Source organism: Oryctolagus cuniculus, chromosome 3, assembly GCF_051225735.1.
Source record: "Oryctolagus cuniculus isolate XC-2025 breed Fujian yellow rabbit chromosome 3, ASM5122573v1, whole genome shotgun sequence".
In the NCBI taxonomy this organism is placed as follows: Eukaryota; Metazoa; Chordata; class Mammalia; order Lagomorpha; family Leporidae; genus Oryctolagus; species Oryctolagus cuniculus.
This window is the reverse complement of record NC_142869.1, coordinates 108,568,078-108,593,632: the sequence shown is the minus strand read 5'-3', so window position 1 is coordinate 108,593,632 and position 25,555 is coordinate 108,568,078. Positions and strand designations below refer to the sequence as shown.

The 25,555-nt window shown below is 42.5% G+C and overlaps 2 protein-coding genes and 1 long non-coding RNA gene across 12 annotated transcripts in view; 2 read left to right on the top strand and 1 right to left on the bottom strand.

Moving 5' to 3' along the window:
• The window catches only part of ACMSD (aminocarboxymuconate semialdehyde decarboxylase), a 73,856-nt gene extending 54,518 nt beyond the window's left edge, over window positions 1–19,338 (top strand). For 2 of the 6 annotated variants that reach the window (XM_089329295.1, XM_008258508.5), the window contains 2 exons: window positions 4,289–4,387; window positions 8,914–10,349. In XM_089329295.1, coding sequence (XP_089185421.1) covers window positions 4,289–4,387; window positions 8,914–8,976 — 162 coding nt within the window. In that variant the 3' untranslated portion in view covers window positions 8,977–10,349. Of the gene's footprint in view, window positions 1–4,288; window positions 4,388–4,535; window positions 4,618–4,894; window positions 5,447–8,913; window positions 10,350–19,158 lie in introns of those variants that run through there. The other 4 variants (XM_017342804.4, XM_089329294.1, XM_008258507.5 and 1 more) reach the window with 4 other exon arrangements.
• Window positions 1–20,658, bottom strand: part of LOC127491784 (uncharacterized) — a 47,721-nt gene extending 27,063 nt beyond the window's left edge. Inside the window, exons 1-2 of one of the 2 annotated variants that reach the window (XR_011387310.2) lie at window positions 20,447–20,658; window positions 1,830–1,951 (exon numbers count right to left, since the gene is read on the bottom strand). This is a non-coding gene — a long non-coding RNA (uncharacterized LOC127491784). The remainder of the gene's footprint in view (window positions 1–1,829; window positions 1,952–20,446) is intronic. The other variant, XR_011387311.2, reaches the window with a different exon arrangement.
• Window positions 20,659–20,699: 41 nt separating this feature from the next.
• The window catches only part of CCNT2 (cyclin T2), a 39,917-nt gene continuing 35,061 nt past the window's right edge, over window positions 20,700–25,555 (top strand). For 3 of the 4 annotated variants that reach the window (XR_007920689.3, XM_002712420.6, XM_008258510.5), the window contains exons 1-2: window positions 20,700–20,872; window positions 21,692–21,773. Coding sequence is in view for 2 of the 4 variants with exons in the window: in XM_002712420.6 (XP_002712466.1) it covers window positions 20,715–20,872; window positions 21,692–21,773 (240 nt within the window). In the remaining 2 variants the exon portion in view is untranslated. The remainder of the gene's footprint in view (window positions 20,873–21,691; window positions 21,774–25,555) is intronic. The other variant, XM_089329286.1, reaches the window with a different exon arrangement.

The following is a 25,555-nucleotide window of genomic DNA, read 5'->3' as shown; positions in this document are numbered from 1 at the left end:
ATCCCATTTCAGAACACCAGTTGGAGTCCTGGCTGTTCCACTTCCAATCCGGCTTCCTGCTAATGTGCCTTGGAAAGCAGCAGAAGACGGCCCAATTACTCAGGCCCCTCCAAACCCATTTGGAGTTCCCAAATGGAGTCCCTGGTTCTTGGTTTTAGCCATTTGGTGATGAAATGAGCAGATAGAAGATATCTTTCTCTGTCTCTCCTTCTCTCTCTGAATATAAAAGTATATCTTAAAAAGAATGAATGAATGAAAGAGAAAAGAGAAGAGAAGAGAAGAGAAGAGAAGAGAAGAGAAGAGAAGAGAAGAGAAGAGAAGAGAAGAGAAGAGAAAAATGGGGCCAGCACTGTGGCGTAATAGTTTAAGCCTCTGCCTGCGGTCCCAGCATCCCATACGGGCGCTGGCTTGTGTCCTGGCTGCTCCTCTCCCTATCCAGCTCTCTGTTTATGGCCTGGGAAGGCAGAGAAGGATGGCCCAAGTGCTTGGACCCCTGCACCCATATGGGAGACCAGAAGAAGCTCCTGGCTCCTGGCTTTGGATCAGCCTAGCTCTGGCTGTCATGGTCACTGGGGAAGTGAACCAGCAGATGGAAGGCCTTTTTCTCTGTCTCTCCCTCTCTCTATCTGTAATTCTGCCTCTCAAATAAATAAATAAATTCTTAAAAAAAAAAAAAAAAGAAAAAGAACAAAGTTGGACTCATATTCCCAATTTCAAAACTTTCTATACAGCCACAGTAATCAAGACCAAGCTGTATTGGCCTACAGATATCACAAGGATCAATTAATTTTCAACAAGAGTCCCAGTACAATTCAATGAAGAATAGCCTTTTCAATATGTGGTTATTAGACAACTGAATATCCACATGTAAAACATAATAAAACTGGATTCCTTCTTCTTTACACCATACACAAAAATTTACTCCAAATGGATCAAAACCTTAAAAGAGCTAAAACCACAAACTACTGGGGGAAAAACAGGTGTAACTTTGGATTAAGCAATGATTTCTTTGATATAACACCAAAAGCACAAACATTCAAAGAAAAAACTGGATGAAAATGTCACCAATATTAAAAACTCTAGTGTTTCAAAAGGTAATTCTAAGAAAGTGAAAATGACAATCCATATAATACAGAAAACATTTGCAAATCATGCATCTGATAAAGCTATAGTATCTAAAATACAAGGGTACTACAAAAAGATTTTCAAAAACACAGTTAAGTTTTAAGCTTATTTTGATGCAAAAACTTTTTGAAATCTATGCATATGAAGAGTCTTTAAAACTGTATATAAAGAAGTGAAATTGACAATGAGATGCGATGACTTTGAACATCCCTTGCCAGTTTTTTTCATAATAATATAGAGTTAATCTTATGTTTATAAAGTTAATTGAAAATAGATCTTAGTAAAAAATAAGAATGGGAATAGGAAAGGGAGGAGGAAAAAGGGTAGAAGTGGAGGTAGGGTGGGAAGAATCACTATGTTCCTAAAATTGTATTTATGAAATGCATGAAGTTTATATACCTTGTATAAAAGGTTTCTGGGAAAAAAATAAATAAAAATAAATTAAGAATCACAGTTGACTCTCCAAAAAAACTTATATAAAATCTGTATTATGAAAAAGCTATGCATAAATTTCAAAATGTTTGCACCAAAATAGACTTATCTTTTAATTCCATTTCCCCATGAATTTTTTGAAGTATACTTGCATATAAAGAATACTTATGACTCAGTAATAAAAAGATAGCAAAATGGATATGAACAGACACAAAGGATATTTTTTAAATATTCAAGCAGAGTTTAGTGAAAAGAAATAATGACGAGTCCACCTGACAAACCAGTCGGGTATCTCAGTAAACATCCGAGAGCCCAGCCTGCATTCAGACTGGAGTTTTTACGGATTTCAGAATGGGCCCTCTCCTCTCTTCAAAGGATCTTGATAGAGACATTTCTGTAAAGAAGACATACAAATGGATCAGGAAGCATATGGGAACGTGTTCAACGTAACTGATCAAGAGAAATGCAAATTAAAGCTACAGTCAGATACCACTTCACATCCACTGGGGTGGCTATAATCCAGAGATGGACAATAACAAGTGTTGGTGTGGATTTGGAGAAACTGGAACCCTCCATACCCTGCTGGGGAGAATGTAGATCACCACAACTACTGTGGAAATTACTCAAACTGTTAAAAATGGACGTATCTTACAACTCAGCAATTCCACTTTTAGGTATATACCCAGGAGAAATAAAAATATATGTATATACATAAACATACATACACACACACATGTGCACACAAACTTGAATACAAATGTTCATAGCAGCATTATTCATAACAGCTAAGAAATAGAAACAATCCAGATGTTGCTCATCTTATGAACAAATAAACAATTGTGGTATGTCTATACAATGGTCTTTTTAATCCAAAAGAAAATGTAGTATTAATTCTATTACAACATGGATAAATCTTAATACATTGTAGCAAATGAAAGAAGGCCACATGCATGATTCCACTTATTGAAAACGCCAGAAATAAACAATTCTGCAGAAACAGAGAATAAATTAGTGTTTTTCAAGGACTAAAGGAAAGAGAGAAAGGGGAGTCACTTTTAATTTGATATAAGGTTTATTTTGAGTGATAAAAATGGTCTGCCATTAAACAAGATGAATAAGACATTTTTAATGTTCCAGAATCAGTGGGATTGCACAAACTCAAGAATATATTAAAACCCACTGAGTTGCATATTTAAAACAGTGAACTTTATGACATGTGGATTATATCTCCAAAAAATTTAAAAAGAAAAGGGCATTTCCTGCTTCTGAAACCTTAGCCCTCCTCCATGGAGGCAAAAGCAGTTACATGTCTCTTAGGTACCATTCCTGAAGTAGAGCATGTAAATAAAAATATATATGGACCTGTGAGAATCTTCTTAGAGAAATATGAGCATAGCAGAACATTGTTTTGGATTTTTCCCCTTCTTTACAATATAACTTCAAGATCATTCCCCTTTACCATATAACTTGGAGATAATTCCATTTTAGCATAAAGAAGTACTCTTAACTTTTTAGTGTTGATATTCTATTATTTAGTTGGCTAGTTGTTTTTTTGTGTGTGTGTGTGTTTTTTTTTTTTTTTTTTTTTGACAGGCAGAGTAGACAGTGAGAGAGACAGAGAGAAAGGTCTCCCTTTCCCTTGGTTCACCCCCGAAATGGCCGATACGGCCGGCGCACTGCGCCAATCCGAAGCCAGGAGCCAGGTGCTTCCTCCTGGTCTCCCATGGGGTGCAGGGCCCAAGCACTTGTGCATCTTCCACTGCCTTCCCGGGCCACAGCAGAGAGCTGGACTGGAAGAGGAACAACCGGGACAGAATCTGGTGCCCCAACCGGGACTAGAGCTGCGGCGGCAGTCAGTTGGCTAGTCTTCTAATGTCACCAAAATTTTGCAACTTATCTCCTTGTATATAATATCTAAGTGGCACACAGTTAAGTTTCTGGTTTAAAATGTGTTTTTCTTATTTTTATTTTGATAAACTATCAACTGCTTTAAAGTTTCTCTTGTTAGATTATGAGGTCCCTGAAACAGGATCTATGTCTGTCCTTTACCAGGGTACATACAGATTCCAGCATATTCTCTGACATACTGCTTCATAAATATGTAGATTGACAAGGTTGTGTATTTTGTTGCACAAAGTATTAAAAGGAAATTTAACATTATCATTCAATAAACCATGATACAACTTATAGAGATAGGAATTATTTGTGAGTTTCTTTTTTCTTGTTTTGCTTTTTATCCAGTTATTTGCTTTTTATTTTTCTTTTCTACCTCCAGGATTTTTTTCAAAAACTTTTGGATAAATTGCAATGTAAGAGAGAATACTTAATTTCATCTAAATATATCAGTATGTTTTACGAAATATATGCATCTGTCTCATATTTCAGCACTGTGTATTTCAGCTATTTTTTAAAAAAGGAGGAAGATGGTGTGATTTATAAATTTAAGAAATTTAACAGCGACACCTGCTGGAAATGTTAGCAAAATAAATTTGACCCATTAAATCTGAAATTTTAGAACAGTTTTATGTCTAGGAATATATTTGTTATTTTACTATTGGAGTGTTTGTAACTATATATATTTATATGTATAAATATATATTTATATATAAATATATAATATATAATAAATATAAATATATAATAAATAAATATATAAATATATATATAAAGTTCACAGGAGGCTCCTTGATATTCTACAAAAGGATGGATAAAATATGTTTCCTTTTTTCAGGATAAAGTAATTCTGGGAACAGATTACCCCTTTCCACTAGGTGAGCTGGAACCTGGGAAACTGATAGAGTCTATGGAAGAATTTGATGAAGAAACAAAGGTACATGCCTTTTACTTCAAGGTCTCCTTCCTGTAATTCCCTGCTCTAATTGGGTTTGGGTTCAGAACACTTGGACATATGGTAACAAAACACAGAGGAACCATTACACTTAATAGCCCTACAACTATTACCTTGTCTCCAAAAATAGCTAAACTACTTCAGAGCATGGGAACATAAAATAGCTGAAAGTCAGCACAGCAGATCTCAATTCTGGACACCAAGGACCAAAGGTATGAGGAACCATATCATAATAATCTTGCATATTAAGATGGATCATGAGAAAAATGCCTAAATTATTACTTTAATATTTCTGTTACAAATCAATCTCTCGAGTTATATTGACACTAGTTACATAGATAGGGATAATAAAGTCTCAATAACAAGGACCTAAGAAATCGCAGTCCCCAAGATTGTGTGCTGGGGGGTGTGGGTGTGTTTATGACTTTGAAGGTGGATAAAAGATACTAACATGTGGTGTAAGGCTACCACTATTATTCTACTCCATAGGCTCCTGAATCATGAGTTTACAATGAGAGGCAGAGTCCTCGGATTACCTCCCCTCTGCCATCCCCTTCCCCACTCCATTCTAAAAATAAATAAATAAATAAATAAGTTCTTCCTAAGGACTTCATTGGCAGTCACTATCTCATCAGAGGTCAGAGATGGTCTAAAATGAGACTATGGGGATAAACTCTTAATAAATCTTATAAAAGTCTTAGTCATAAGCCTTTTACATAATTCTTGGCTTTCTTCTAAATTTACAATCCAGAAGTTGCCTTGAACTCTCTGCTTTAACCATTAGAGAAATACCTCATTAAATTTTCTCAACAGGCTTGAACACATGAACAAATGACAAGAGTTCATGTTGATCTATGCCAGGTGCTAGTTCCAAGTTGTTAACTGGAAAAACACCTTAGTATTTCACACAGAAGTATCCCCTCCAGAACTGACTCATCTTTAGGCACTGAAAGTCTTGCATTGTCAAACATTTACCTATAAATTAAGAGGTTGTATTAAGATGTTTTTAATTTTTTTAAGATTTATTTGTTTATTTGAAAGGCAGAGTTACAAGAGGCAGAAGGAGAGAGAGGTGGGGGAGGGAGAGGGAGAGGGAGAGAGAGAGAGAGAGAGAGAGAGAGAACCTCCATCCACTGTTTCCGTCCCCACATGGTCACAACAGCCGCAGCTGGGCCAGGCCAAAGCCAGGAGCCAGGAGCTCTGTCCTGTTCTCCCACGTGGGTGGCAGAGGCCCAAACATCTTCTGCTGCTTTCCAGGTACATTAGCAGAGAGCTAGATCAGAAGTGGAGCAGCCAGGACTCAAACCAATGCCCATATGGAATGCTGGCACTGCAGACAGCAGCTTTACCCACTATGCCACAATGCTGGCCCCAAAATGTTTTTAATTTTTTACAACAAATGTTGAAAATGAAAAAAGTTACCCAAAATTAAGCAGAGATCAGATTACCTCAAATTCCCTGATTAACAATTTAATGGAATAATAATTATTATTTTATGCCTTTATTGTTTCTTATGTGCTTGTCCCTCTCAAGTTTTTTTTATATAAAAATATTATACTGTCACAAATTCACAATGACATTCTATACAAGGTAACTCATTGTAACACTGGAATAAAATTCTGGAAGCAGCATTTATAAATAATAGATCATACAGTAGAATCTATGCAGCCATAGAAATATTAGAAATAAATTTCTGGCTGGCGCCGCGGCTCAACAGGCTAATCCTCCCCCTTGCGGTGCCGGCACACCGGGTTCTAGTCCCGGTCGGGGTGCCAGATTCTGTCCCGGTTGCCCCTTTTCCAGGCCAGCTCTCTGCTGTGGCCCGGGACAGCAGTGGAGGATGGCCCAAGTGCTTGGGCCCTGCACCCCATGGGAGACCAGGAGAAGCACCTGGCTCCTGCCTTCAGATCAGCGCGGTGCACCAGCCGCAGCACGCTGGCTGCAGTGGACATTAGAGGGTGAACCAACGGCAAAGGAAGACCTTTCTCTCTGTCTCTCTGTCTCTCACAGTCCACTCTGCCTGTCAAAAAAAGGAAGGAAGGAAGGAAGGAAGGAAGGAAGGAAGGAAGGAAGGAAGGAAGGAAGGAAGGAAGGAAGGAAGGAAGGAAGGAAGGAAGGAAGGAAGGAAGGAAGGAAGGAATTTATTTCCAGGGGCCGGCGCCATGGCTGACTTGGTTAATCCTCCACCTGTGGTGCCGGCATCCCATATGGGCGCTGGGTTCTAGTCCCAGTTACTCCTCTTCCAGTCCAGCTCTCTGCTGTGGCCCGGGAAGGCAGTGGAGGATGGCCCAAGTGCTTGGGCCCCTGCACCCACATGGGAGACCAGGAGGAAGCACCGGCTCCTGGCTTCAGATCGGCATAGTTCCAGCTTTAGCGGCCATTTCAGGGGTGAACCAACGGAAGGAAGACCTTTCTATCTGTCTTTCTCTCTCTCACTATCTAACTCTGTCAAATAAAATAAAATAAAATAAAATAGAAATTTCCAGGGGCTGGTGTTGTGGCGTACTGGGTAAAGCTGTCACCTGCAATGCCAGCATTCCACCTGGGCACCATTTTAAGTCCAACCTGCTCCACTTCTGATCTAGCTCCTTGCTAATGTACCTGGAAAGCAGCAGAAGATAACCCAAGTATTTGAGCCCCTGCCACCCACATGGGAGAACAGGACAGAGCTCCTGGCTCCTGGCTTTGGCCTGGCCCAGCTCTGGCTGTTGCAGCCATTTGGGGGAGTGGACCAGAAGATGGAAAATCTCTCTCTGTGTGTCTCCCCATTCTCTGTTTGTTTTTCAAATAAAAAAATATTTATTTTAAAAATTAGATAAACCCATTTGATGAGCACAGCAACACTGGGAGGCCCATAGGCAGTGTGCCCTACCACAGAGATGTGAAGGAAGAAAAAAAACCTTGGAGGTTGAGTGATTTGCCAAAGGTGCTCTAACTGCTGGGTTACAGCACATAGATACAGCCCCTAATCCCTTGACCCCAGGATCACGTCTCCAGCCAACACAACAAAGAATACCCCTCCAAAGGATACTTGGGACCAACCTATTTTAAGAAGTAAAGCAAATAGTTGTTCCAATCACTTCTGAAATCTCTAGAGGAGGATGACCCAAGTGTGCTTCAGGGAAGAACCCTACTAAGAGGCCCTCAAATCAACCACTCTTTAAGGCTGAGATCCATTAAAAGTGCAGATGTCTCACAACAGCATACATACCTCCTTCCAACTCAGCTACATGCCTGTCTTTTACACACTGGATACAAATCAACAGGATAGCACAAAGTTGCCCCTCAAATCATTTCTTCCTGCAGATTTGATACTCTGTGCAGAGGAGTAGGTGGAGAGAAACTGGGGAGTCCTCTTCTCCTGTGCAATCTATGAAATGTACTGATTTTTACCCTCATCTGAAACCCTTTATCTACAGACTTCTGCTCTGAAAAAGCTGACCTCATATCCAGGGCCACATGAAAGGACCACGCGTACACTAGGAGTAGGGAAGCGGCTTTGTGCCGTCTGGGCACTGTTTTCAGCCCTCTTGTCCTACAGACTTGAAGTGTACTTTTCTCTCTCTTCACCTCCAAATAGTCCTCAAGTGCCACAGAAGGGACCACTAAAGGGTTCCAGAGAAGGGCATTTCACTAAGAGGGCTCTTCCTCTCTGGGTTCATGCTGAGGAACCGCAGGTTAAGCCACTGTCTGAGACACCAGCTCTAGTCCAAGCTGCTCCACTTCCAATTCAGCTCACGGTTAACATGCCTGGAAAAGCAGCAGGGGATGGCCCAAGTACTCGGGCCCCTGCCACCCACATGAAGACCTGGATGGAGTTCCAGGCTCCTGATTTCAGCCTGGCCCATTCCTAGATGTTATGGTATTCGGGGAGTGAACCAGGAGATGGATTCTCATTCTCTCTCTCTCTTTCTCTCTCTCTCTCTCTCTCTCTCTCTCTCCAAAAAAACAAAAACAAAACAAAACAAAAAACTCTTCCTCTCTTCCTACAATGAAGTTTCAGATTTAGATTTCAGACAATTGGGCAACAATGCCCCAATAGGATTTAGATAAGAGAATCACTGTATAACCTACTAAAATATTTCTCTCATATTGGAGAGCTGATTTTTAAAAACCTGATAAAGACTCTCAGTAAAGTACTTTTAAAACAACCAATAAGGACAGGCATTCGGCCTTGCAGTTAAGATCTCACTTGAGATACCCACAACCCCTCTCAGAGTACCTGGGTTCAAGTCCTGGCTCCATTCATGATTGCAGCTTCCTGTTAACACACAGGAGGCAGAGGTAATAAGTAGTTGGGTCCCTGCCACCCATATGGTTTCTGGCTTGAGTTCCTGAATCCCAAGCATCTGTGGAGTAAATCAGTGGGTAAAAGATTTTCTCTCTCGCTCGCTTTCTCTCTCTCCCCCTCCATCCCATATCTATGTATGTGTTTATGACTCTCTCTGCCTCTCAGATAAAATTTTTAAATAAATAATATTTTACAATAAAATATTTTCTTTTTTCAGGATAAACTGAAAGCTGGCAATGCCTTGGCATTCTTGGGTCTTGAGAGAAAACAATTTGAATGACTGGATTCACTTTCAAAGCAAACTTTCAAGAAGATATTTCAAAAAAATATGTGTCATACATACGTTACTAAAATCCTATTTAAAACTACTTTACCCAAAAATAGAATATCCCTAAATATCTTAAATTATTCTTAACAAAAATTATTCTCAAGTGTTTTCATTCTAAAAAGCAGTACATTATTTCTTGTGCAAATCAAAAATTATTTTCCCAGTGTCTCTCTAATTTATCTGGAAAAGACAGACTATTTTAATGTCATTAGTGATTTATTTAGAGTAAGAACAATACCAGATTCATCTTTCAGGTCTCACATCTGGTTCTCCATTTTGATCAAGGATATGTTAACTGGGACAAATAACCTGTTTTATTCTTCATTTTAAAATGTTTATTTTTATTTATTGTCATCTACTTGAAAGGTAAAGTGACAGGAAGAGAGAGAGAGATCTTCCTTATCATTCACTCCATTTTTTTGCTTTTGTTTTTTTAAATTTCTGTTTTAAACATCATCACTTATATTTAAACATAAATACATATTATTAAAAGTGTATTGGGGCTGGCGCCATGGTGCAGTATGTTAATCCTCTGCCTGTGGCGCCAGCATCCCATATGGGTGCCAGTTCTAGTCCTAGCTGCCCCTCTTCCAATCCAGCTCTCTGCTGTAGCCAGGGAAAGCAGTAGAAGATGGCCCAAGTGCTTGGGCCCCTGCACCCATATGGTAGACCAAGAAGAAGCACCTGGCTCCTGGCTTCAGATCAGCACAGCTCCAGCCATTGCGGGCATTGGAGAGTGAACCAACAGAAGGAAGACCTTCTCTCTGTCTCTCCCTCTCACTGTCTAACTCTACCTCTCAAGTAAATAAATAAAATCTTTAAAAAAAAAAGTGTATATAGTCTGGCACTGTGGCTTAACAGGTAAAGTTGCCACCTGCAGTGGTGGCATCCCACATGGGTGCTGGTTTGAGTCCCGTCTGCTCCACTTTCAATCCAGCTCTCTGCTATGGCCTGGGAAAGCAAAAGAAGATGGCCCAAATCCTTGGGCCCTTGCACCCACATGGGAGACCAGAGAGAAGCTCCTAGCTCCTAGCTTCAGATCAATGCAACTCCAGTTATTGTGGTCATCTTGGGCGTGAACTAGCAGATAGAAGACCTCTGTCTCTCTCTCTCTCTGCTTCTGCCTCTGTAATTCTGTCTTTCAAATACATAAATAAATCTTAAAATAAAATAAAAGTGTATGAACACACATCAAAAAAGTAGTTTGTATTTAAGCAGGGCAAAACCAGGGTAGTCTTGTTCTACTCACTTTATTTATGGTCACACTGGGAAGGGTGACAAATACCTCTGGCTGAATTCTAAAAATAAAATAAAATTTTCTCAAACTACCCTCTTATTTTGGATCTTTTTCCTTGTATTTTTCTAGAAAATCAAGAGTTGAATGTGGACACATAATCTGTGCTGGCCCTTTTACAGAGTAAAAAAGAGATCTAATTCTTACTGAACTATGTTCACCCCATCCCATTATTTCCACTTTATACATGTAGTTAATTGCTCCATCTCTTTCTCACCCTTCCTGTTGCTTCTAGGATTCTACCCCCCCCCCAACTCTGCTTATTACTTCAATCTGCTTAGAAAGAAAAACAATTTTGAGCAAAGCACCATGTATTCTTGTATTTTCCCTCCTAAATCTCCGAAATGTCTACCCCTTTTCAGTTATTCTTTATTTGAGCACGTTAAACATAGTATTCAATGTTTCTCATGGAAGTAACCTGATCACTTTACCTGCTATCATGTATATATTAAGTGAATGGGTATAGTCGTCTACCCAGATACCCATATACTCATATCCACAGTGTTTTATATGTGCCAGGACTGTGGCAACTCTCCAGGAACTGGGTATACAGAAGTAAAGAAAAAGGATAAAATGTCTTCTCTGACAAAGCCTACAATCTGGAAGGTGAGAAACATAAGGAGGGGAGAATGCAAAGAGGAAAGAAGGAAGGAAATTTTACTTCTACTGATAAGCACTATGAAGAAATTAAAATAGAGAAGTGTGATAATCATTGGGAGAAAGATGGAGGGTAAAATATGAAATTGTGGTGCCAAAGAAAGTTTTTGTAGAGGATTTTGAAGTGAAACTTGAGTAACAGAAGGGACAGACATGGTGAAGAGCCTTCCAGGTGATGTGTAAAGTCTGAGGCAAGGAGCTTTGAGGCTGGATTATGTGAGCCTAGGAAAGAGACATAGACAATGAAGCCCAAAAGCTGACCAGATCAGTAGACCACACTCAACAGTTCAGATTCTTATATTAAGTTTCATACGAAGCCATTTGATGTTTAAACAGGTCTGTGTTGCACTCTGGCTTGTGTAAAAAACAAAACAGCTACATAAAGAATATTAAAGGGGGTTGAGAATGGAAGTAGGGAGAATAGGCAAGAAATGATGTTGATGCAGGCAAGACTAGGGAAGCTGAAATGATGGACTGAATGTGAGGAAGAGGAAAGAAATGCAGGAAAAAAATCAACAATAACTCATGATGTGTGTGTAATGTGTGCACACCATGGTTTATTCAAGCAATCCTTATATCTGGACATTCAGATAATTTCTAATATTTTACAAATATAAATAATACTGCAATGGGCGTTCCAAGGTGGCGGAATAGTGATAGGACAGTCCAAATCACGCAGGGCAAGATTAGTATCTAAAAAGGGTAGGAACTACACATTTGAGATAAAGCCATGGGGAATTCACAGTGGGAAACCCAGCAAGAACAACAGGGACAATCCAGGTCTGTGTCAAAAAAATAAAAAAAGCAGAGGCTTGAACCCGGAGAAGAGAATGCTGGCCCCGGCAGACCAGGTCAGAGGGAATCTGCAGGTCCACAGAGCGGCAGATAGCAGCATGTGGGAGTGCTTGATGAAGTGGCTTTGAAGTTCCACATGGGGGGGAAAAATGAATAGGGACATGGCATATCTCCCCACTCCTCACCCCGCCCTGCAGGGACCAGCAGCCACTGGGAGAAGCCATTCCACTCCTTTGTTGGTTTGTTTTTCCTAATTTTGGATGCAGGCAAGTGGGTGCTGTGCCTGCCTCCCATGCGTGTCCCGACAATAGTGGGGGTCACTTCACCCCTACACCCAAACAGCAAAGGACACAACAATTCAGAAGAATTCATTTCCCTCATGCAAGCTGTAGGGCAAGGGAAAGCCTCACCTATTGGAAGCTCAAGCCCGTCCACCAATATTTAGAAGTGAGCTGGCTTCCAGGAGGCTGGGGCTCCTCACACACACCTGCGTCCCACAGACCCACAGAAGCTAATAACAGAGGGAACCGTGCTCACAGGAGATGCCGCAGCTCAAAAGTACAGTTAATTAAGCAGTGTGAACCAGTGCTGAAAACACCAGGCACTAACACCAGGGTGTCCTGCAGCTGGGGGAGGGAGGTGTCACACCAACACAGGTGAACACCCTCCTCCATCCAGATAACCAGAGAGCTACAAAGCCCCTTAGGGGCCTTACATTAGGTTATTTGCTCCACCATGGAATGCTGAACAGAGCAACCAGGCCTCACCTAGCACACACCTCTTGGTACTCACTGAGAAAGCACAGACATCTCACTAAGCCACAAAGATACAAAACAAAGATAAAAGCAACCAGCTCCCCCTCCCAAAAAAAACTACTGAAATGCTGAAAAAAGGAAAAAACATAAGTAAAAATAAGGAAGACATTATGAGCACCCCCAAAGGAACTCTACAACACTTCAATAGTAGAAGGTAAAGATGAAGAGATTGAGCATATGCCAGAAATGGAATTCGGAAAATTAATCATCAGATTACTTAGAAGCAACCAAAAGAAAATTCATGAACTAAATGAAAATTTTTCCCATGAAATTGAAATATTAAAGAGAAATCAGAATGAAATACTACAAATGAAGAACTATATAAATCAAATACAAAACACAGTGAAAAGTCTTTTTTTAAAAAGATTTATTTATTTATTTGGAAGTCAGAGCTATACAGAGAGAGGCAGAGAGAGAGAGAGAGAGAGGGAGAGAGAGAGAGTTCTTCCCTCCGCTGGTTCATTCCCCAAGATGGCTGCAATGGCCGGAGCTGCACTGATCCAAAGCCGGGAGCCAGGAGCTTCTTCCAGGTCTCCCATGCAGGTGCAGGGGCCCAAGGAATTGAGCCATCTTCTACTGCTTTCCCTGGCCATAGCAGAGAGCTGGTTCAGAATTGGAGCAGCCAGATCTTGAACCGGTGCCCATATGGGATGCCAACGCTTCAGGCCAGGGCGTTAACCCACTGTGCCACAGTGCCAGCCCTTAGTGGAAAGTTTTAACAACAGAGTATGTGAGACAGAAGAAGGAATATCAGAACTAGAAGACAGATTTCTGGAAATTTTACAGTCAGACAAAAAGAAGAAATTAGAAAACTCAAAAACGCTGTTGGAGATCTATAAGATATTATAAAATGGGCTGGTGCCGCGGCTCACTAGGCTAATCCTCCACCTTGCGGCGCCGGCACACCAGGTTCTAGTCCCAGTCGGGGCGCCGGATTCTGTCCCAGTTGCCCCTCTTCCAGGCCAGCTCTCTGCTGGGCCTGGGAGTGCAGTGGAGGATGGCCCAAGTGCTTGGGCCCTGCACCCCATGGGAGACCAGGAGAAGTACCTGGCTCCTGCCATCGGATCAGCACGGTGCGCTGGCCGCAGCGCGCCGGCCGCGGCGGCCATTGGAGGGTGAACCAACGGCAAAGGAAGACCTTTCTCTCTGTCTCTCTCTCTCACTGTCCACTCTGCCTGTCAAAAAATAAAAAAAAAAATATTTGAAAGAGTTACAGAGAGAGAGAGGGAGAGACAGAAAGAGATCTTCCATCTGCTGGTTCCCTCGCTAGGTGGCCACAACCAAAGGCAGGATCCAGAAGCTTCTTCCTGGTCTCCCACGTGGGTGGCAGGGACCCTAGCAATTGGGCCATCTTCTTTTGGTGCTCCCAGATCACTGGCAGGGAGCTGGATAGGAAGCAGAGCAGCCAGGACTCAAACTGGTACGCATATGGGATGAGAGAATAACAGGTGGCAACTTTATCTGCTACACCACAATGTAGTGTAATCTTCAGCTGACTCTGAAGATTTTTAATTTTAATAAAGTCCAGCTTAATCTAATTTTTCTTTCATGGACTGTGATTTTGGTGTTGTAGCTAAAACTTCATTGCCAAATGCAGGGTCACCTACAGATTTCTCTTATGTTATCTCCTAGAAGTTCACTTTGAGTTAAATTCTGTGAAAAGTGTAAGGACTGTATCTGGGTAATTTCTTTAAATGGATGTCCAGCTCTAGCACTGTTTTTTATATTTTAAAGATTTAATTATCCATTTACTTTTTAAAGATTTATTTATTTATTTGAAAGTCAGAGTTACATACAGAGAGAAAGAGAGACAAAGAGAAAGAGAGGTCTTCCATCCACTGGTTCACTCCCCAGTTGGCTGCAATAGCAAGAGCTGCGCCGATTTGAAGCCAGGAACCAAGAGCCTCCTCCGGGTCTCCCATGCAGGTGCAGGGGCCCAAGGACTTGGGCCATCTTCTACTGCTTTCCCAGGCTATGCAGAGAGCTGGATAAGAAATGGAGCAGCCGGGACCGAACCGGTGCTCATATGAGATGCTGGCACTGCAGGCAGTGGCTTTACCCGCTATGTCACAGCATCAGCCCCTACTTATCTATTTACTTTAAAGGCAGAAAAAAAGGAGATAGGGTATGGGAGCACAAGGAAAAAGAGGTCTTTTATCTGGTGGTTCACAACCCAAATGTTCCCAATAGCCAGGTCCTGGCCAGGCTGAAGCCAGGAACTCCATCCTGGTCTCCCACATGGGTGACAGGGGTCTAAGTACTTGGGCCATCCTCTGCTCCTCTCCCAGGCACATTAGCAGGAAATGGGATCAAAAGTGGAGCAGCCAGGACTTAAATCAGAACTCTGATATGGGAGACCAGTATCTTAAGTAAAAATTGAACCTGCTGCATCACATGGGTCCCATTTTTGCTTATTATTTTTGGTCTGTCTATTACAGAGTTTTGCTTAGTGGTTACCATGAGATTTACCAAAAGCATCTTGTAATTATAACAAGTTATTTTGAAACCAGTAACTTAGCATTTCTTATACAGAAAAAAGAGAAGACACTAACTGTATTCTTACATTCCATTCCTCCACACATTTTGCATTTTTGATGTCCTATTTTACAACTTTTTATGCTATCTCTTTACAATGTGATTTACTATTATCTTTGTTTTGGATTTTTAATCTTCATACTGAAGATATTAAAGACTTATACAACATGTTTACACTATTAGTTTTCCACCTTCTGGTATCTTCTTCTTTTGTATGAGTATCTGCTTCTTTTGATTTGAAAGACTCCATTTAACATTTCTTCTACACAGGGATGGTGATGATAACTTCTCTCAGATTTTCTTGTATGCAAATATTTTTCCTTTACACCTGAAAGATAGCTTTACTGGCAACAGTATTGTTGAGTAGCAGTTCTTTTTGCTTTCATCAGTACTGTGAAAGTCTCATCCCCCTCCTTCCTGGCCTGTACAATTTCTGCCAAGAAGCCTGCAGTCTGGTGAGTTTGGACACCTATGTGCTATTTTTCTCCGGGGCCTTTAAGAATCCTCTTTATCTTTAAAACTGGATAGTTCGCTTATTTGTCTTGGGGTATATTTATATGAGTTAAGTTTGATGGGTGAACTTTGACCTCCCTGTACTTGGATAGTTGCCCTTTTCTCTAGGTTTGGACATTTTTGTTATCATCTTTTTGAATATGCTTTCTTCCCTTTTGGCTTACTCACATTCCTCTTAAACCCCAATAAGTCAGATATTTTTATGCTGTACCAAAGTTCCTTTAAGCCCTTCATCCCTCCAAATTCTTTTCTCCTTGAAGTTTGCATTGTCAAAAGCCTGTATTTGGCCGGCACCATGGCTCACTAGGCAAATCCTCTGCTTGCGGCGCTTTCACCCCAGATTCTGTCCCGGTTGCCCCTCTTCCAGTCCAGCTCTCTGCTGTGGCCCAGGAGTGCAGTGGAGGATGGCCCAGGTCTTTGGGCCCTGCAGGAAGACCAGGAGAAGCACCTGGCTCCTGGCTTCAGATTGGCACAGCGCGCCGGCTGCAACACGCTGGCCGTAGTGGCCACTTGGGGAGTGAACCAACGGAAAAAGGAAGACCTTTATCTCTATCTCTCTCTCTCACTAACTCTGCCTGTCAAAAAAAAAAAAAAAAGGCCTATATTTGAGCTACTTGTTCTACTTGATCAATTCTGCTACTGATGTCTTCTATCACGCTTTTAATATCACTTAGTGTACTTTTCAGCTCAAGGACTTGTTTACCCTTTGAAAATTTACTAAGAAAAAAAAAGAAAATGTTCTTCAGAATTGCTGTTAAGTTTCTGTGTTAGAGTATTGAATTACTTTGTGTTTTTCTAAGGATCCTTGAGCTTCCTTAAAATAGCTCATTTGAATTTTGCATTGGAGAGTCTACAAATATCAGTCATTATGTGGTTTCTGGCAGCTCATTTTGTTAGTTCCCTAAAAGTTCCTGATGCTTACTGACATGTTACCTGCACAATGAAGGATTAGTTTTTTTTTAATCTTCATAATCTGGCTTTGTGCCTGTGCTTCCAAAAATTCTAAGTAGCCTGCACATTTTTGAGGCTGAGAACACTTGTTTCAACACTAGGTGGCACCCTAAAAATGAGGTTTACTGCAAGTCCACTGTTGATGTTTCAGTGCTAGAGAGCATCTCCTATCGAAGGTTTGTCCCCAATTCACCATTGGTGTGTTGTTCAGAATGAACTGAGGACACGCTTAAAATACTGTAGTCTATTCTTGTGACCCTCTATGAGGGGCTGAGATAGGCTTAGAGGCTTTGTCCAGTTAGTAGCCTATGTTCAGGTACCACTGGAATCTGCTGTCCCTGGACCTCATTGTGAAAGGACAATCCCACCTCTCTGTTCTTCCCTCAAGTGTACAATTACTCTATTCATGTTGTGCTGCCTGGGGTTGGAGGATGAATGGGACAGGAAGTCCCTGCCTACCAATACGGCAATGCTAGATCACACCAGGAGCCCACAGCCTGCTAAACCCAGCCAGCTCAGCACACTGATACAATCAGCTACAGGTGACAATGGCCAGGATTTAAGTTTGATCAACCATGGCCATGGGTCACCACTTGGCACAAGGGTAGGTCCAGAGTTCCCAACCACAGGCACTGGTCTGGAGACTGTGACCATTAAGACCTTCCCAGTTTTAGGTTTTACCAGCTGAGTACTTAATTCCCCAGCAGCTAGCACACTGCTCCTTGCTCTCCACCCAAGGCTGGAGGAGAAGTATTGAAGACACTCCCTTGGTCACCCAGGCAGACATTAAATTGGATCACACTGGGTCCACTGCTGAGGGCCTTGTACAGCCTCACCAGTGAGTACCAGACTCATACCAATCTGTCTTACCAGGGTGTCAGTCTTCACCTAAGGATACCTCAGGAGGGTCTAGTTATTTTACCTGTTGAGTAATAGCCTTTGGACTCTATCTCATGCTAAGCAGGACTTCAACATTTTCCCACCCTATTCCCCAATGACAGGAGTCTTGTTCCATTGTCTGCCCAAGGTTGGGGAAGAGGAGTGGAGACAGGTCCTTGGATACCTGGCTAAGGAGAGTCCAGGTACTGGCCTGTGAGCAGGGCACATGGTGCTCCACACAGCACTGGATTTTACTACAGCAGGCTTAATAGTGGATTTCAAATTTAAGGTCCAGACTTAACTGTCTCCCCCAAACAAAAAGTAAGGTATCTCTCACTATGCTGTGCTTTTTTTTTTTTTTTTAAGATTTATTTTATTTATTTGAAAGACAGAGTTACAGAGAGAGGTAGAGACAGAAAGAAAGGTCTTCCATCCACTGGTTCATTCCCCAGATGGCCGCAATGGCCGGAGCTGCGCCAATCCGAAGCCAGGAACCAGGAGCCAGGAGCTTCTTCTGGGTCTCCCACGTGGGTACAGGAGCCAAAGGACTTGGGCCATCTTCTACTGCTATCCCAGGCCACAGCAGAGAGCTGGATCGCAAGTGGAGCAGCCGGGACTAGAACCGGAGCCCATATGGGTCATCGGCGCTTCAGGCCAGGGCGTTAACATGCTGTGCCACAACACTGGCCCCTATGCTATGCTTTTTTTAAGCTGAGGGAGAGGTGATGTGAGTAACTTTGTCCTACTACCTTTTTTAATGTGTCATTTCTTATTATTACACTAAAACCAGGTTCTATGTCCTCTAACCTGGCTTCTTTAGCTTTTGTGAAGCCAGCTTGGTATGTGAATAGCCATACCAATTGGTATCTCTGAGAGATTTGCTGGAGCGTTTTACGAAGCTGCCCTCTTGCTTCAGCATAATCTGCATACTTTGTATTTCCTTTGCTTATTGTATTAGCTAGGATACCCAGTGAGTACAATGTTGAAAGGAGTGTGAAGAGAAGATAGTCTTGCCTTGTATGTTAGCTTTCCGCCACTATTTGTAACAAAATACCTAAGGCAACTACCTTTATAAAGAACGGAAGTTGGGACTGCCGCTGTGGTGTAGCAGGTAAAGCTGCCACCTGCAGTGCCAGCACCCCATACAGGCACCAGGGTGCCAGTTCAAGTCTCGCCTGCTCCATTTCCCATCCAGCTCTCTGCTACGGCCTGGGAAAGCAGTAGAAGATGGCCTAAGTGCTTGGGCCCCTCTACCCATGTGGGTAACCCAGAAGAAGCTCCAGGCTCCTGGCTCTGAATCAGCTCAGCTCTGGCTGTTGTGGCCATCTGGGGGGTGAACCAGCAAGTAGAAGACCTTTCTCTCAGCCTCTACCTCTCTGTAACTCTGTCTTTCAAATAAGTAAATAAATCTTTAAAAAAAAAAAAAAAAAAGAAAGTTTATTTTGGCTATGGGTTTTGAAGGTTCAGTCCAAGATCAGGAGGGCCTTACTGGTTCAGCCTCTGGTGATGGTGATCTTGCTGGCAGAGTCCCGGGGGGCACACAGCATCATATGGCAAGAAGGAGTGTGTCTATACCTATGTGATCTTTCATAAAGCTGAGATGTAATCGTGGGCGCTCCACCGTAAACCCAATCAATTCATCTCCTAAAGGCCACCTACAAACACCATAACTGAATTAAGCTTCCACTCTCTTAGTTCCATTAAGAGGGAGATCCGGAAGAAGCTCCTGGCTCCTGCCTTCAAACTGGTACAGCTCCAGCCATTGCAGCCATCTTGGGGAGTGAACCAGCAAATGGAAGCTCTCTCTCTCTGCCTCTGCCTGTCTGTAATTCTGCCTTTCAAATAAATAAATCTTACACATAAAAAAAATTAAAGAACCTAATTTCTCTCCATTAAGTATTATGTTAGCTGTATGGTTCATATACATGCTTTTTATTAAGTTGAAGGATTTCTCCTCTATTCCTAGATGCCAGGTTTTTAAATATCATGAATGGGTGTTGAAGATAGACTTTTAAAATGTCGCTTTAAATCAATGTACCCAGGAACGTGTAAGCAACATAAGGTATGAGGCAAAAAATGTGGGCTAAGAAATGAAGTAATTTAGGTCACCTGTTTGGAATAGCTGCTTACTGATTAATATTCTAGTGCAACTGGGGCAGACAGCACTAAGACAAAGCAGTATGCTGAGTCCAAAAGCCCCAACACCACCTGGAAGTGATGTCACTTAGCACAGGTATGTGGGTGCAGGGGTTAAGGCGCAGCTTGGGATGCTGGCATCTGGAGTGCCTGGTTAAAATCCTAGCTACCACCCCTCTGATCCAGCTGTGGCACTCTTATAGGGTCAATAAACGGGCTTACTCAACAGGTTACTGCAGCCTGTTACTCCAGCCAGCACCAAAGATAACATTTGTGCTGGGCTCCTCTTGCGCTATCTGCTTCTCCCCAGCCTCTACTCCCAGAAACCACATTCAGTTTAAAGATACAAGCTCAGTCTAAACTCAGGGCCCAGCTTATAGATTCAGCTCCTCCAGTGACTAACTGCATAGCTTTTGTTAACTAAAAACCAAACCCACAGCCCGCGTGACGTGGGAGTGACAGAAGATGTAGCGGGGGTGGGGAATTGGGGGGGGACACCTTGGCGCGGACAAACCATGAGCGTTGCTTCCTAGGCGCTAGCCCCGTCCCACAGCCGCACGTCGGCTGTGGCAGTCGAGACGGCTGTTGCACGCCGCCTACGGACCAAGGCATAAAAAGAAGATGGAGGGTGCGGCGTCACGCCGCGACAAGCAGAGGTCTCTCGTCTCAAGGCGTCGTCCGACTAGTCACCGGGACTTCAGAGTCCACGCCCAGACTGCAGGGCGCAGCCGCGCACCCGCCTCTCTGCCCACCCGGCCCCGGCCCAGCCTCTTCCCTGCTCTCCGCCCCTTCACCCCAACCCGAAACCCGGCATGCACCGCGCCGACCTTATCCTTCCGACCCCCACCTGCGGCGCCGGCCAATGACAAGCGGCGCGGAGCATTGTGGTCCCGTGCGCGACAGCAAAGTCGGCGGCCCCAAAAAGAAAGCAAAAGACTAGGGCGAGCGGGTAGGGCGGTACCCGCGCACGCGCACGGGCGGCAGCGAGGGTGGAAAAGGGGCGGCGCGCGGCCTACGGCGAGCGAAGTGGGGCGGGGTCGCCCGGCCTTGGCGGGGAGTCCGCGAGCCGGGAAGGGAGGGGGGCGGGCGAGGGAGCGGGCGGAGGAGGAAGTGTCATGGCGTCGGGCCGTGGAGCTTCTTCTCGCTGGTTCTTTACTCGGGAACAGCTGGAGAACACGCCGAGCCGCCGCTGCGGAGTGGAGGCGGATAAAGAGCTCTCGTACCGGCAGCAGGCGGCCAACCTCATCCAGGACATGGGACAGCGTCTCAATGTGTATCCTTTCCAGTTCTTGGCCCTCCGCCGCTCACGCCCTGTTTCCCTCACCCGCTTGCCGGGCCTGGTGTCCCGTGAACATGGCGCCGCGGCCTCGGCCTTCGATGGGTTTCGGTCGCGCCGTAAGGGAAGAAGGGCTTGGGCTCGGGCGGCCGCGAGGGGCCAGAAGAGGGGGAGGACGAGAGTCAAGTTCTGGGAATGCGGGCCGGGAGGCTGCGTTGTGTAATCTCTGGGGCAGCGCGTGGCGGCGGCGGCGGCGGCGGCGGCGGGGAATGGGAGTGCCGCCCAGGCCGGAGGGGGATTTTAAAAGATATTTGCAGAAGACGAGCGACTGCTTCGACTTCTCCCCGTCGGAGAAGGGGTTGTGAGGTCGGGAGGTTACAGTTCCTGGAAGGCTTGGGCGTTCGCTGCGTCTCCCCGCGCTGCGCGCCGGCTTCATGGCGGTCCTCGCGTACCCTGGGAGCGCACTGGAGGTCTTTATGGTCTTGGCGTGGTTTTGTATGGGTGTGTGCGCCCGCGCTTCCACTGTTTGAGTCGAATCAGTCGTAGCCATTGGTAAATACATCCAGGGCTCTGTTTCTAGCCCTCTGAGAGTGGAGTGCTCAACAGTTAGGATTGTTCCTGTTTATTTGGCGTCGAGCTTGTTCTCTCCCTTCTCCCCTCCACCCTGCAAGCATTTTTTCTAGCTTCGGGTTTGGGTTTGGTTTCGAGTAAATGGGAGGCATTGGGAAAGAACCGCAGACCGGGAATTTTCCATCACGGTTGTTTTGGAAATGAGATCTTGTGATTCTCAGATATTTCCTAAATGTTACATTCCAGCTCTCAGCTTACAATAAACACCGCGATTGTTTATATGCACAGGTTTTATATGCACCATTCCTTCACCAAGTTCAGTAGAAATGTAAGTACTGTTTTTTGGTCTGTTTGTACTACCGCTAAATTGTAAAGTAAATCGATTGCGCAGGAAAAAGTCGGTCATTGATTTTACTGTTGGATTTAATGTTCTAAGTTAACGGTAAAGGTGAATCGCGTGATAACGTTTTGCTTCACACGCACTTTTTTGTTCGTGTGTTTTTGAAGTTTATGATAAACTATAAGGGACTGTGTTAGGCTTTGCTTGGCCTTTCAAGGTAAAAGATAAATAAGAAACATTTCTCTGCCCAAAGAACTATTATACTGGCTGTCTTTACTTTTTATAGTGAGTATTTGAATAATTTCTCTAGTAAAATACTGTATAATTTGGGTAAGCCTAGATGTTCTGTGATACATCGTAATTGCGTTGGGCTCAATATTGTTTCAAATATTATAAATGGGATTGTTACATTCTTTGGAAATGACACTTTAAGAGAGCTAGCTGTTCAGAAATATTTCTGTTCCCAACAGTAATTTCCTAAGATGTTAAACATTTCTGTTTCTCACATTAGTATTAGTTGTCTCCTTAAATTTTTAATGATTCAAAGGTTAACATTTACTTCAAGTACATTGTGTCAGGAGTATGTTTGTCTGTGTTTGACATATAGCTTACACTTGAATACCAGAGTACTGATACCATACACTACCTCTAAGTCTTGGCAACTAGAATAATGGCGCTTTATCTTAGAAAAGACAGTGGCTTTGATGTCTGTTCTTCACGGAGTAAGATGCATACTCTGTTAAATCGATTTACCAAAAAAAAAAAAAAAAAGATTGCATGTTTAGAAATGTTTAATCCTGCCTTTATTCTTTTTTACTCCTTTTTGTAACACTTTTTTCTAGAATGTTATCCTGGAAAATGTGTGTAGGAAAATGGACCATGGAAGACTTTTAAGTTATGGAGGTCATTAGGACCCTGTTTGTTGAAACAAGTCTTAGAAAAGGTCCCTAATAAAATATTGTTATTTAAATGGAAGAGAAACACTATAGGGTTTATTTAGGTTGATTCCTAGTTTACTGTTTGCTGATCAAAAATCCCATTTGGTTTATCAGATTGGCATATAGGTTTGTCTTGAACGTTACATATTTTTGTATACGTTTTGGTCTCTTGCAGTCCCCTGTGCTTCTACTCTTGCTCTATTGACTAAGTGTGATTCTTGATCTGCTTCTGGTTTCCTGGTTATTTCTTTTGCAAGCAGTTAGGCCATTGATGGTGTTGTGGATGAGAAAGGAAGCCATTCATAATAATATTCAGATTAAGGGAGTTAAATTTGTATTTAAATTGTCTCCAAAGGCAATAGTGGACTAGTGAATAATAATATAAATTTTTCCTTAATATCTCAGAATTTTACTTTCCTTAAGTAGCCCTGAATAATGTTGGTAGAAATTACAGGTGTCTCTTTATGTCTGTAGATGTTTTGTTTGCTGAACTGGGTTTATTTCTTCTTGCAGTGTACATTAAAACAAACATATTGTTGAAAGCCAGAATTTAGAGCTTTAAATTAACTGGTGAAGCCCAGGTCATTTGCTTTCTAGCCTTCTATTTCTAGCTTTCTATTTTGCCTAAATGTCATCATAAAGTAAGAAGCCAGAGAATTAATTTTTGTTGATCATAGTTAACATGATAATTGAGATCTCATGTTAATTTGTTTTGAGAAGCAACATTGTACCTTTGGTGTCTAAGTGTTGTCTTTCTTACCTTCATTACTATTATATCAAAAATGGTTTGAATATTTGTGTTGGTGTACTTATATCAATTGTATGGTCTTATTCTTTTATCTCCTCCCTCCCCTGTTTTTTTTTAGGTTGAAGGGGGTAGTCTCAAATTGAATATGAGTCACTTTTAAATTCATATTCTCCCACATTAGGAAATAGCTTTTTTGAAAGTTATAATGGAATGTCATAGTAACTATGAAAAGCATGAGGCTTCACCACAAAGTAAGCTGAATACCATTTGGCAAATAAATTTTATGGAATAGCAAACTTGAATAGTGTTGCTGTATTTTACAAAAAAAAAATTGGTATCAGCATGTGTTGATAACCCAGAAACTGCCTTGTTGTTGTTGAATTCTTTTGTCATTCTCTTGTAGAATTGAGTCCCTATCAGCAGTAAATGATTTTGCTATGTATCTTAGATATATTTATTCTGTTCACTTGGTGCAGTGAAGTTTATGTAATTGGGCTTAGTAATTAAAAGAATTGCCTTGCTGGATCAAGCTCAAAATAAATCTAGTGGTGTATAAGAACTCTGGGGCCAACAGTGCCCCCAAGGAATATCCTAAATGACCACATCTTCTCTTGTGTCGATCTTGACTCAACTTATATTAGAAAATCTGTTTATTATCTTGATGTGAATGGAAGGGGAGAGGGAACAAGAGAGGGGAGGGTTGTGGGTGGGAGGGAAGTTATGGAGGGGAAAAAGCCATTGTAATGCATAAGCGGTACTTTGGAAACTTATATTCATTAAATAAAAGTAAAAAAAAATCTGTTCATTAATGTGGCTTATCAAGTTTATGATGCATTCATTTCTTATACCAATTCAAAGTCTAATGCATTTTCTTAATATCAGGTAGTAAAGAGCACAACATTTTCTAAATATTTTTGTTGGTCCTACTCTATTGTAGCACCTCTCCAATTTCAGCCTTCTCTTTAATTAGTTCTGTTGCCTCTTTTTTTCTTGAACTCCAGCACTTAGAACTTAATGTTGTGGTGTGCAAAATTTAATTGTATTGTGATTCTTTTTAAGACCCCTTTTTAAGATACTGAGAACTGATAATGACTTCTAAGAATATGCCATCTGTGTCCTGAGATTGATTCTATACATCTAAGTTAGATTTGTCAGCTGCTTCACACAAGTAAACTTGTATTTGCTTGTGCCAAAATTTGAGTTTCTTTTTCAAAGTTACAGAGAAAGAGGGAGTTACAGAGATCTTCTCTATGCCGGCTTACTCCCCAAATAGCCCTGATGAAGCCAGGAGCTTAAAACTCCATCTGGGTCTCCTGCTGGATGGCAGAGCACCAAGTACTCTAGCCATCTAGCTCTCTTCTGCTGCTTTCCTAGGCACATTAGCAGGGAGCTGAATCGGAAGTAGCGCAGCTAGTACTTGAACTGGTGCTCGTATGGAATGGCTTAACCCGCTGTACTGTGACGCTGGTCCCTGATTACCACTTTTTGCCCACATTCTGTATTTTTCACTTGAATTGACTCTTAGGGCGTCATTTGAAAATTGGAAGATAACTTTTAAAATTTTTTTTTTTTAATTTGTTGATTTGAGAGAGAGAGGTACAGAGAAAGAGACAGAAAGGTCTTCCTTCTGCTGGTTCACGGATGGTAGGTCTTCATCTTTTGGTTCCCCAAATGGCCACAAAGGCCAGAGGTGGGCCTACCTGAAGCCTGGAGCCAGGAGCTTCTCCTGAGTCTCCCATGCAGGTACAGGGGCTCAAGCACTTGGGCCGTCATCCATTGCTGTCCCAGGCCGTAGCAGAGAGCTGGATGGGAAGTGAAGCAGCCAGGACATGAACCAGCACCATGTTGGGTGGTAGCACCTCAGGCCAAGGCTTAGCCTACTATGCTTTAACACCAGCCTGATAGCTTTTTTTTTTTTTTTTTAAAGATTTTATTTGGAAGTCAGAATTACACAGAGAGATATTCCTCAAATGGCCACAGTGGCCAAGCCGAAGCCAGGAGCTTCATCTGGGTCTCCCACATGGATGCAAGGGCCCAACTGCTTGGGCCATCTTCCACTGTTTTCCCAGGCACATGAGCAGGAC